The sequence below is a fragment of the Macrotis lagotis genome, chromosome 1 (genome assembly GCF_037893015.1).
Source record: "Macrotis lagotis isolate mMagLag1 chromosome 1, bilby.v1.9.chrom.fasta, whole genome shotgun sequence".
Classification (NCBI taxonomy): domain Eukaryota; kingdom Metazoa; phylum Chordata; class Mammalia; order Peramelemorphia; family Peramelidae; genus Macrotis; species Macrotis lagotis.
Genome location: NC_133658.1, coordinates 275,051,120 through 275,063,350, shown reverse-complemented (window position 1 = coordinate 275,063,350; position 12,231 = coordinate 275,051,120). Strand labels below are relative to the sequence as shown.

The 12,231-nt window shown below is 42.7% G+C and overlaps 1 protein-coding gene across 4 annotated transcripts in view; it reads left to right on the top strand.

The window, feature by feature from the left end:
• The window catches only part of UCKL1 (uridine-cytidine kinase 1 like 1), a 41,356-nt gene extending 29,765 nt beyond the window's left edge, over positions 1-11,591 (top strand). For 2 of the 4 annotated variants that reach the window (XM_074210519.1, XM_074210521.1), the window contains exons 8-15: positions 785-804; positions 5,021-5,119; positions 6,354-6,447; positions 6,744-6,806; positions 6,981-7,103; positions 7,326-7,433; positions 7,977-8,133; positions 9,076-11,591. In XM_074210519.1, coding sequence (XP_074066620.1) covers positions 785-804; positions 5,021-5,119; positions 6,354-6,447; positions 6,744-6,806; positions 6,981-7,103; positions 7,326-7,433; positions 7,977-8,133; positions 9,076-9,152 — 741 coding nt within the window. In that variant the 3' untranslated portion in view covers positions 9,153-11,591. The remainder of the gene's footprint in view (positions 1-784; positions 805-5,020; positions 5,120-6,353; positions 6,448-6,743; positions 6,807-6,980; positions 7,104-7,325; positions 7,434-7,976; positions 8,134-9,075) is intronic. The other 2 variants (XM_074210520.1, XM_074210522.1) reach the window with 1 other exon arrangement.
• The last annotated feature ends 640 nt before the right edge of the window (positions 11,592-12,231 follow it).

Here is a 12,231-nt window from a genome sequence, read left to right as displayed (position 1 = left end):
GTTTCAATGAATAGATTAGGAAAGTGCTCCACTCTCTCCCTTCTTCTGTTTATTAGTGCACTACAGCTCCAGTCTTGTCATCTATAGAAACATCTCTCTCCTTTACCCTTATCCAACTATCCTCTCTCCTCTACTATGATTTCTACCTCTATTTTCTTGTTAAAATATGACCAAAAATAACAGAAGAATTCAGTGTATTGATAAATTTTTGGCCACTTTGCCATGTGCCAGAGCATGATGACTGACAAACATTGGGTTTGAAGTAGCCCAATCTCTGCTCCATCTTCAGAGGGGGGGAGGCCTAGGATGGGTAGGATAGTCTATAGAAGTTGATTTTGCTTGGGTAGACATATACCTGATGATCCTGAAGATTCTCCTTATTCTTCCCTGGTCTCCATTATCAATCTCTTTGTATCACATGTAAACCAACTACAGGCAGACTCCTAAATCCAGTATATTTCTGGGTCAGGGATCAGACACTCAGATCATTTAGGTAGGTGTGGTATTTGGAAGGTCCCTGGATTCTTGGAATTCTGCAACAGTTTAGCCTCAAGTACAGCCCATCAAGGAAGTAAACAAAGGCTGATTGGATAAAACCAGTCCCGGAGCCTCTGTGATGGAATTGGGACATGTGTGATGCCCTACTGGGAGTGACCCCCAAAGCCTTAACTAAATAGCTTTCTTCTTTTTGTTCTCTTATTGTTGTTGTTGTTTTTTAAAATGAATCCTATGTGTTTCCTGCCTTGTTCCTTCTCTGAACATAAATCTTCAATCTGGCGAGCAGAGGAAGCTACGATGGGATATGTGAGGAAAAAGTTGCACTCTTTTAATTCTGATACTAATTGTGTTAGTTTGGTATAGTTGGGGCCACCATCCCTCTCCTCTCCTTGACTGAGCTCATTTGCATGTGGGGTTTCATGTGTGTGCGGGTGCGTGTGCTTATGCATGGGCACAGGACCCACACTAGAACACTGAGGGCATGCCCCCAGGCACAACCTGCAGCACCTTCTCCAAGATCTTTATTTTTAAACTGTCATTCAACCAAACAACCTAGGACCTGAGCCAGGAGCAATATAGGACTGAGCTGATTGTTCTTATACCTCCAACTTCCATTGTTTGTTTGGAAACCCACAGACAGCATGGGGCAGTAGGAGAGCCTGGGTGAGGTTAGCAGCACAGGTCTATCAGAGAGGACATTGTAGAAGCTCCTGAATCATCTGTAAGTGCCTAGAGTTCTTTTTGGGGAACACGGTGGTAGTTTGATGTATGGTTATCCAAAGAGGGATGAACTCTTCACCCTGTGTGGAAAGAGAAGGAAAGGGCTGCTCTCTGATTAAATGCAATTGGGGCAGCTCTGACGCACCTACCATTACCACTTCCCCAGTGCCTGTTCCCTTGTCTGAATGTATCCTCTCTCCCATTTCTTTTCTAAGAATCAGATGTGAATTGTGACTCATTCCCAAGAGAAGTGTGTCCAGAAACCATTGAATTTGATCCCAAAGACATAATTAGATAACAAATTGAACAACAACAACATCATCCGCAATGTTTTCAGAGTCACAAGCATAAGATTAATTTGTAAGTTTAAGTCTCCCCAACCCATGCTTATTTGGTATCAAGTAATGATTTCTGCCTGTGACAATTTAGAGAGGTTACTAACCTCCCAGACAGATTTTTTTTAGCATTTATTTGGTCTTACGTTGTTCAGGTTTTTTTGTTATTTTTTTTTTTGATGAGAGTATAAAATATAGATGTTTGTCTTCTTGATTAGTGATCAAGAACTCAACTTACTTTGCCCTTTCTAGCCTTGACCTCCTGCCACTTTAGAGTGACTGAAGGAAACTTCTGGACTAAATGAAAGCAACCTTTCCTTTTTTAAAAAATGTTATTTTATTTTACTTTTTCAATTACATGCAAAGATCATTTCAACATTCATGCTTTTGAGTTCCACATTTTTCTACCTCTCCCCCCCTCCCCATGACAGTGAGTAATCTGATATGGGTAATACATGTACAATCATGTTTAACATTTCCATAATTAGTCATGTTGTAAAATAAGAATCAAACCTGGAGGGGGGGAAAAAGCAATGAGAAAAAGAGAAAAGAACCAAGTTTTAAAAAAGTTCTAATAGTATGCTTTGATCTGCATCAGACTCCACAGTTTTTTATTGGTTGTAGATGGCATTTTCTATCACATGTCTTTTACAATTGTCCTTGTTCAGTGAACTGCTGAGAGGAGCTAAGTTCATCATAGCTGATCATCACACAGTGTTGTTATTAATGTGAACAATGTTATCCTGATTCTTCACTCAGCAACAGCTCATGCAAGTCTTTTCTGAATGCAAGACATTTCTGACGTTTACCCATTCATTCCTCTACAACAATAGTACTCTATCACATTTATATACCATAATTTGTTCAGCCATTCCCCCAATTGATGGGCATCCCCTCATTTTCCAATTCTTTGCCTCTACAAAAAGAGCAGCTATAAATATTTTTGTGCATGTGAATCTTTTACCCTTTTTTATGATCTCTTTGGGATATAGACCTAAGTAGTTAGTATTACTGGATCAAGTTTTTTTGCCATTTGGGTATAGTTCCAAATTGCTTTCCAGAATAGTTGGGTCAGTTCACAGCTCCACCAACAATGCTTTAGTGTCCCAGTTTTCCCACATCCCCTCCAACATTATTTTCCTTTTTTTGTCATTTTACCCAAACTAATAGGTGTGAAGTGGTACCTCAGAGTTGTTTTAATTTGCATTTCTTTAATCAGTAGAGCATTTTTCATATAATTTCTTCATCTGAAAACTGCCTGTTCATATCCCTTGAACATTTATTAATTGAGGAATGACCTATATTTCTAAAATATATTGTAGGGTTGGCTAGGTGTTGCAGTGGATAAAGCACCGGCCCTGAAGTCATGAGTACCTGAGTTCAAATCCAGTCTCAGACACATAATAATTACCTAGCTGTGTGGCCTTGGGAGAGCTACTTAACCCCATTTGCCTTGCAAAAAAACCTAAAAAATAAATAAACAAATAAATAAAATATATTATAGTTATATATTTTAGAAATGAGTTCTTTATCAGAATCACTAGCTGTGAAAATTGTTTCCCAGCTTTTTGCATTCCTTCTAATCTTGATCACATTGCTTTTATTATTTGTGCAAAAATCTTTTAATTTAATGAGGTCAAAATTATTCATTTTGCAATTTATAATGTTCTCTATCTCTTGTGTGGTCATAAATTTCTCCCCTCCATATATCTGACAGATAAACTATTCCTTGTTCTCTTAATCAGAACAACTTTTTTTCAAGAAATTAAGACTTATAAGCCTATGATTAATCATTTCTGTTTGAGCCGGAAGCAGGAGGATGTTAAAGAAAATCTACTTCTTGGGTGGAGAGAGGTAGTTCAGAGAGGGCAGAAAAACTTGCTGCATATAGTTCTCCCTCACAAACCAGGTTCAACTTACTTCCTGGCCCACTGAAGTGTCCTTTCTGTTTCATAATAAAAATTCCAGGAGATTAAAACTCTTGTAAACCTTCTGGGAGATATGACACTGTCAGAGTTGGCCAGCTTTGTCATTTGGATCAACCCAACACAAGTGAGAATTTGCCATTGTGAGCAGGCTATCTCTTGGCCTTTGTGATACATGTTTATCTCCTATTCTTCATCCATGATCCACCCCCACCATACATTATCACTAAATATTTTTCCTGCCTAACCCTGGGGCAGTTTCCTTAAATTTTGCCTTTAGACTACATAGAGGGATTATTTCCAGATTTAGGGACTGATTCACTGTCACCTTCTCCCCCTCATGGGGTCTTCCTCACCCAAAAGCAGATATAGATACGCCTGTGTTTGGATAGGGCTCAGGGAAGAGATAACTTTAAATCCCATGGATTAGTCACATAAAAGGCAGAGATGCTCAGCAACACTGTGAGACTGCCAGAATACCTCGAAGTGCTGCCTGCCAGAATACCTCAGAGTGCTGATTGCCAGATGAGCTTTATTATCAAGTACTAAATGCTTTTGTGATTTGTGCCTGCTTGACCAAGAAGGGGGAGGTTGGTGTGTCCAAATTGGATATTCCCACTGTCTCCCCTTCTTTGTTCTTTTCTAATAATCTGCTGCTTATTGATTGGCTTGTGTGTTCATTAATCTCATCCTCAACCCATTGGCCCAGGATCACTTCCAATGTATGTCAGATAGCTGGGGCCCCATTTATTGTTCCTGGTGAGTACTTGGATCTTCCCTTCCCAGGGGGCTCCCAAGATAGGAGATGTCATCTGTCTCAGTCCCAGGGAGCTCAGTACAGATCAGAGAGCAGCTCATCAAGATCCCTGTGTAGATTTGAAATAACCTTCAGTAGCATCTGAAAGACAAGTCCTGCTCTGATGATATGGCCTTTAATGAATATTCTTGGCTAAGTTTCTTTTTCTGAATGGAAATGGACTGAATAGCCTATATGAGATGGCCTCTGGCCATTGGATTTTCTGTCCTCTAGATAATGGTTACCATTTTATTAGGTATTTTACAGCTTTCTCAGTAGTGTTTGGGCTATGTGTCATTCTAGTCTATAGAATTTGGAGACTTCTTTGACTGTTTTAACATCTAAGACTACAGTCCTGAAGCCCCTCAATTTCCAGCTGAGACACATGCCACCTCCCTCCCCCTCCTCAAAGGAACATACTCATAGCTTCTAGTCTGTCCCATGTTTAAGTCAAGTCTCCAGATGCTGGGTTCCAACCTTGGAGAAGCCAGAGGTCTTAGTTCTAATGGAATAATTTGGGTGAAAGGAGGAGGCTTATTAGCTGCTTGGCCTACAAGAGTCAGTTTTCCTATACCCTCATACATCACACACTCTTATCTGTATCCTAGAAGAATCAAGTCCATATGACTGGGGGGATAGTTTGGAAACAGTTTTCCTTTTCTCCTTTCTTTTGGCTATGGTTGTAATGTGACTTTGCCTCTCCTTTGATGGACCTTCATGATCAAAGCTTTTCTCTTGATTTCTAGGGCAGCATTGGCCTCAGCCCATCAATGCCACCCTCTCCCCAGGACTCTTAGTGTACTGAAGAGCACCCCCCAAGTGAGGGGGATGCATACCATCATCAGGTATTCAGGAATATATGGTATAATCCCTGGGATTGGGCTGACCCTATTACTGGTGGCATGAAGAAGAGGCTACTTTTCTTTGATCACCTTGGGAGGTCTTCATTTTTAGAATGCTAACCAAACAATACAGGCATGTCAGCACTAGTCCATGATACTTGACTCTCAAAGCCACAGCCATTATTCTAGAGCTTTCTCACTTTCAATCAGTCTAATCCCCTGGGTTGCCCTGAAATTGTATCTGGTTGTTTTACCAAAGATAACAGAGCTTTGGGGGAATTTGGGGGGGGGGGCTCCCTTTCCCCCTCCCCTACCTCCAGGGTATTTTTTCTAAAATATTCAGAAATTGATTTCAGTTTGATACGATGGAAAGACTTGAATAATTAGATCTATCTTGAAAGTGGAATCTACTGTAACCATCTGTCAGACTTGCTTCATTCAACATTTATTAATTACATACTGTATACAAAGCACTGCTGTAAGTGCTGAAGATACAAAGACAAGAAGGGAAACAGCCCCTACCCTTAAAGAACTTACATTCGGAGGAAACAGAATGTTCATAAACAAGCATGAGCAAAGTAATGCAAGGTCATTTCAAAAGGGAAAGAGCACTAATGACCAGGGAATCAAGAAAAGACCTTGTGTAAGATTTGACACTTCAGATGAAGGGGGGGGGGGGAGAATGCATTCTAAATTTGGAAGACAGGTCACACAAAGGCATGGAGGAGAGAGACAGCCAGTGTGGAATGGAGAGCTGGAATCATGGGAGTCATATGAAATAGAAGGTATGGGGTATTTTAGTTGGTCTCTGAGTCTCTTCCAAGCTCTGAGATTCTCTTGACACTGGGACTACCCAGTAGACAGAGGTAGAAGCCAACCCTAACTGTATTTTTATCAGGTCTGGGTAAAACAGCTTCTTCTCTGCCTACAGAAGAATTTGACTCTTCTCCCTCTCTAGTCTGGTAATTTGATGTTTAGGGACTTAACAACAGGACACATTCCAAGAGGGAAGGCTCTAAAGTAGATGTAGTTCTGAGCCGATCTGGGTACTCTACAGTATATTCAGTGGCTGTTTTCAGCTTTCAGTTAAATTAAGCATTTATTAACCCCCCTATTCTATGCTTATCCTACACAAAGAGCAGAATTTCCACTTATCCCTGGGTGAGAAGTAATTCCATCTTCCCTCTCTTTCTTCTCCCTGCTCCTTCTTAAACTTAACCTGTGTCATCTTCTTCAGGGATAAAGAGACCAGTCGGGATGAGTTTATCTTCTATTCAAAGCGGCTAATGAGACTCCTCATTGAGCATGCTCTCTCCTTCCTGCCCTTCCAGGTGAGGAGCCCTTGTGCTCCAAGATTTGGGTTCAGTGGGGAGAAACCCAGGAGGCTATAACTTGGCAAATAATGGAAACCTGACTAAGCAGTCTCAGTACTGTATCAGGGCCTCAAGAACTCCCAGTTTCCTTTGAAGGAAGCTATGTCTCCATTGTTTTTGAGGGAATCACCATCTGCCATCACATGACTTCACCACTAGGGAGGAGGTATTGGACCAGGTGGGGAAGTTCAGGCCTTTGTGCAGAAACTAAATTATACCTGTAATGCCTTCCCTCTCATTCTCCTTTTGCCCAGGGCTGCACAGTCCAGACACCCCAGGGGCAGGACTATGAAGGAAAAACCTATGCTGGGAAACAGGTAAGTTACAGAAATGTCCTAACTTCATGTTGGAAGTTAGGGAAGGATTGACCATAATGGCTACCAATAAGCAAGAGATATGATGAGAACTAAACAGATTCACAGAATATGAGTAGAGTCCTGGTACTGAATGTTGGCTCTAGATGCCCTACTTTTTTCTGCTTATGGGGACAGATCACAGGGGTGTCCATCCTAAGGGCTGGGGAGACCATGGAACCAGCTCTGCGGGCTGTGTGCAAAGATGTCCGGATTGGCACCATTCTCATTCAGACCAACCAACTTACAGGTGAACCAGAGGTGAGAAAGCCCCACCATTGCAGGGAACACAGGGATGGAATTGGGTGTGGAGCCTTGATGGGTGGGTGCTAGGCTAGCTATTGAATGAATAAGGTGGTCCTAGGCTGGATTGGTAGATTGACTCCCGGTTTAGGGTTCTTCTACAAAGATCATAGGGAATGGGGATGGCAGGGCCCATTCTCTACTTGGATCTAGCCCCTGCCTTCTCTCATTGCTCTGCAGCTGCACTACCTTCGACTCCCCAAAGACATCAGTGAGGACCATGTGATCCTGATGGACTGCACGGTATCCACCGGTGCAGCAGCCATGATGGCAGTCAGAGTGCTGTTGGTGAGTGAGGAAGGAGAATGGGACAGCTGCAAATAGGGCAAAAGGAAGGAGCATATCCAGCTCACGGGTGTGGGTTCATCACTTAAATCTAGCTAATTCTTCCCAGGGCATCAGAGTATCTTGCATTGTTTTTCTTCTGCAACCTGTGCAAAGTGGGCCTATGGGATCAGGCAATAGGATCGTGGGATTTAGAGCTAGAATTGCCCTTTGAAATCCCCTTGACAGCCCTTCAGATTTTTTGTTGTTTTTGCAAGGCAATGGGGTTAAGTGGCTTGCCCAAGGCCACACAGCTAGGTAATTATTAACTGTCTGAGGCCAGATTTGGACTCGGGTAACTCCTGACTCCAGAGCTGGTGCTCTATCCACTGCAACACCTAGCCTCCCCCAGCCCTTCAGATTTTACAGAGGACACCGAGACCCAGAGTTCATAGGATTTGCTCAAGGTTGTACAGATACTAAGTGGCAGGGTCAGGGGGTGGACCCAGGTTTTCTGACAACAAATCTTGCATCCTCTCTGTTCCCCTCCACTGCTTCTACCCTTAGGATCATGATGTTCCAGAAGACAAAATCTTCCTGCTCTCACTGCTGATGGCTGAGATGGGTGTCCACTCTGTGGCCTATGCCTTCCCACGGGTGAAGATCATCACCACAGCTGTGGATAAGAAAGTGAATGATCTTTTCCGAATCATCCCTGGCATTGGTGAGTGTTCTTCCCTCAACAAATGAAGCCCTCAATGACCTAAACTAATTTTGATTCCCTTCTAACTCTTTGTGAATCCATTTGGGGTTTTCTTGGCAAAGCTACTGAAGTGGTTTGCCATTTCCTTCTCTAACTCACTTTCTAGATGAGGAAATTGAGGCAATCAGGGTTAAGTAACTCCCCCAAGGGTCACACAGCTAGTAAGTGTCAGAGACTGGATTTGAGATCAGGTCCTTCCAAACTCCAGACCAGCACTCTATCTACTGTACTCCCTAGCCCCTTGGAGTGCAAAACATGATTTTAAAAAATATTCCTCATGTTTCTGACCATTCTCTTCTTACCTATGACCTGGTGGTGGGAAGGAAAAGGGCTAGAGCATGCTGGAAGCTTCTGGTCATCACAGATACTGCCAGCAGAATATTGCCTCATCTAGAGAGAAAGTTGGAAAGCCTGGAGTTTAAGTTCCTAAGTCCCCTAAGGTCCCTCTAGTCTTCTCAGAAGTGTCTGCATCACTATTGGTGGATGAGGACAGATCAGATCCTCAAGTGATATTTTAAATATCATTTGTTCTTTTTTTGGGGGGGGGGGGTTTGCAAGGCAGTGGGGTTAGGTGAATTGCCCAAGATCACACAGCTTAATAATTGTTAGGGATCTAAGGTCAAATTTGAACTCAGGTCCTCCTGAATCCAGGGTTGGTACTCTGGTTGGTGCTCTTTCCACTACATCACTTCACTGTCCCTGTTCTGTTGACAGAGGTTGATCTTGAGAGAAGACCTAGGACCCAGGAGTCTTAGAGAATGGGTCAGTTTGAGCAAGAAGCTCAGTGTCCTGGGCCCAGTTATCTGGGCCCAGCCCAACCAACTTTAGCCCCTACCATCTGACCCCTCAGAATGGGATAGGGGAATAGTCCCATTACAACAGTTCTTTCCTTTCCTTCTGCAGGGAACTTTGGAGACCGCTACTTTGGGACAGATGCCCCACCTGACTGGAGTGATGAGGAAGAACTAGCTGGAACTTAGCACGCACATCCTGCCAAGGGAATCCTTGCCTTCTTCATCACCATTCCCGTCCTACCTGGACAAGCCTTCTGAAACAGGGCTGGGTGGGCAAGGCTGTGGAAGGACCTAGACTCGGACTCCTGGTGTATCAGCGGAGGGAGAAGAGAGATTAATTTATTTTGATTTAGTTTTGCCAATATAATTTATTCCAAAGGTTTTATTAAAAAATGAAATAAAAGTGTTAGCCAAATTGGAGTTATTAGTAGGATTAGAGTGGTGAACTAAGGCTCTTCCCAGTGCCATTCTCTCTGACACTCTAACCTCACTTTTGGTCCAGGGCAGCCAGGGCATGGGAAGGATCAAATGACTTCCAGCTAGTGTAGGCTCAATCATGGCTCAGTTTGGGAGAGAGAATGAGAGACTCTCAAGCTTCAGACTGCCCTGGGTCAGGAGCTGCTGCCTTACCACAGTCCTGAAGCCTCTTCACAGGTGGGGCTACCTCACCAGCATGACACCAATGCCTGTCCTGTCCTGGTCAGGACAGGAGGGAGCAGGGTACACACCACCCATCCTGTGTAGAGTTCAAGCCTCAGCAGCCCCCTATCAGCAGCCCCCTAATGCCCAGCCCAGCAAAAGCCTCAGTCTTCCTCCTCTACTAAAAGCTCACTGATGTGGTTACAATTGTCTTTCCTGCCAACAGCATAGGGGTTTGTGTGTGGGTGTATGTGTATTGGGGGGTGGGGGTAATGAAACTGGGAAACAATAAAAATAGGGGGTGGAGGAAGCAAGGAGGGCAAAGTAGTCCCTCAGGCCAGTACGGAGGCCCCCAGGATTGTCTGAGCTGAGTTGTAGCATGGAGTCTTCAAACTCCATGAAGGCTTTTCCATAGGAACCTATTCAGTCCTGTCATTTGAGTCAGAACCCATCCTGTTCTCTTTGGACACAAAACTGGAGTCCCTATGAAAAGGAATAACATGAGTCCCCCATCTCCCCTGGACCATACTAAAACCTCTCAGATACCAACCCGAGCTAGAGAGAAAGCCATATGTCTGTCACATGAATTAACCCCAAGACCCAAGTTTTTCTGTGAGCCCATTTAGTAACAGAGCTACAGAACCCTTAGGTCACTGAGATTTGGTAATCAGAATACTCAGATTTGAAACAGAGTTGTCATCATACAATCAAGGCATCATCCCCATTGGATGGGGAGCTGGGGCAGCAGAGCAGCTCCTGGTGTCCCTGGAGCAGTAGCCCTGTAAAATGTATGCAGCACATTGTAGACCAGTCAGTGGCTACAACCTTGCTTTCTAGGCAGACTGGGCCATCCCTCTGAGTTTAACTGAGGAGCACACTAGCTTCATACCATTCGCTCCACCCAATTCCCATGGGACTTTCCTGATTCAAACCCCCCAGAAAACTGAGGAGGACTAAACTAAAGACATGTATTTGTCAGAGTACCACTAGAGGGGTCGATCTTGGTATCCATCATCCTTCATAGCAAAGCCTTTTTTTCCTGAAGATCACCACTCTAGTTTATGTCTTCACTTCTTGCTTTACTGTTGTTTTCTGACTAGTCTCCCTATTTTCAGTCCACCCTTCCCAGTCCATCTTCCACACAACTGCCAAGGTAGTTTGAATATCCAAGTCTCAACATGCCTCTCCCCTGCCTGAAAACATTCATTCTCTCAACAAAAACATTTCCTTAAGGACCTACTGCTCTGGAACTTCATTGGCAAAAAAAATTAAATGGTGTCTGCCTTCAAGCTTACATTCTATGAAAGAAACAACATGCATAATGATTTTGGGTTATACAAACATAATGCAAGTTATGCTTTATGATACATTATATTCTAAAACTCATTTTTATATATTCCAATATATATAAAACAAATTAATTTGTATTATGCAAATATAAAATGATTTAAAGAAATTTGGAAGGGAAATTACCAACGAAGGCCATCAAAAAAGGCCTTTGAGCTGCACTTTGTAGGAAATCAGGGGTTCTATGAAAAAGAAGTAAAGAAAGGAGAGAGCATGGCAGGCATGGGGAGCAACTGAGATGGGAACATTAGGACAGCCAGCTTGATTGGAACATTGAGTTTGTAAAAGGAAACAATGTGTAATAAGGCTGCATCAGACTGAAGGTTGTAGATGCTAGAGGAACCCTTCATCATCTATCTTTTTTTTTAGTTGTTTTTTTTCAAGGCAATGGGGTTAAGTGGCTTGCCCAAGGCCACACGGCTAGGTAATTATTAAGTGTCTGAGATTGGATTTGAACTCAGGTACTCCTGACACCAGGGCAGGTGCTCTATCTACTTCACTACCTAGCCACCCCCATCATCTATGTCTTAAGGAAAAAATTGCTAACTCAAGCTCCTTGAAAGTTCTGTTTTGGTCTTTTGTATCCCCTCTGCCTATATAGTACCTTAAGAGTGCTTAATAAATATTTGTTGAATTGAATATGGGCACTTATATTGTCCTTTATAACTTAACTCCGGCCTAACTTGACACCCTTAGTTCATGGTACTCCTCTTTGGATATATTCTACTTGAAATATATTATTTGTCATTATTACATTTCTTCTTGCCATTTCCCACCTTCTTGTCCATATAAGCATGTAACATGCCTAGGAGGTAATTGTTCCTTATCTCTGAATGTTAGACTTAAGGGGAGAAGCTCAAATAATAACTATTCTAGGAAGCCTTCCTTCATCTCCTAGTTAAAAGTTATCTTTCATCAAATTTTCTTTTTTTGAAAGCTCTCCCTTGCCCCTATAACACTCTATCTTACATCATACTCATTTATAGGATAATAGATTTAACCTTAGAAACCATCAGATCCAACTAGATTTATATGGACAAAGAAACTAAAGCCTAGAAAGACCCTCTTTTAGAAAGTATGCACCTCGAAGACAGGGATGGTTATTTTGTCTTTGTATCCCCCCCACACCTAGCATGTTGTTTAATATCAGCTGGATTTCATTTAATGTGGAAGAGGGGGATACAAGGGCACTGTGACCTAAACAGGCTAGATGTTGCTCCTTTCTAGTCCTTCTCCCCTCAAAGAGCTCTCCCAAGAACAGAGAGAATGGGAAAGTTAA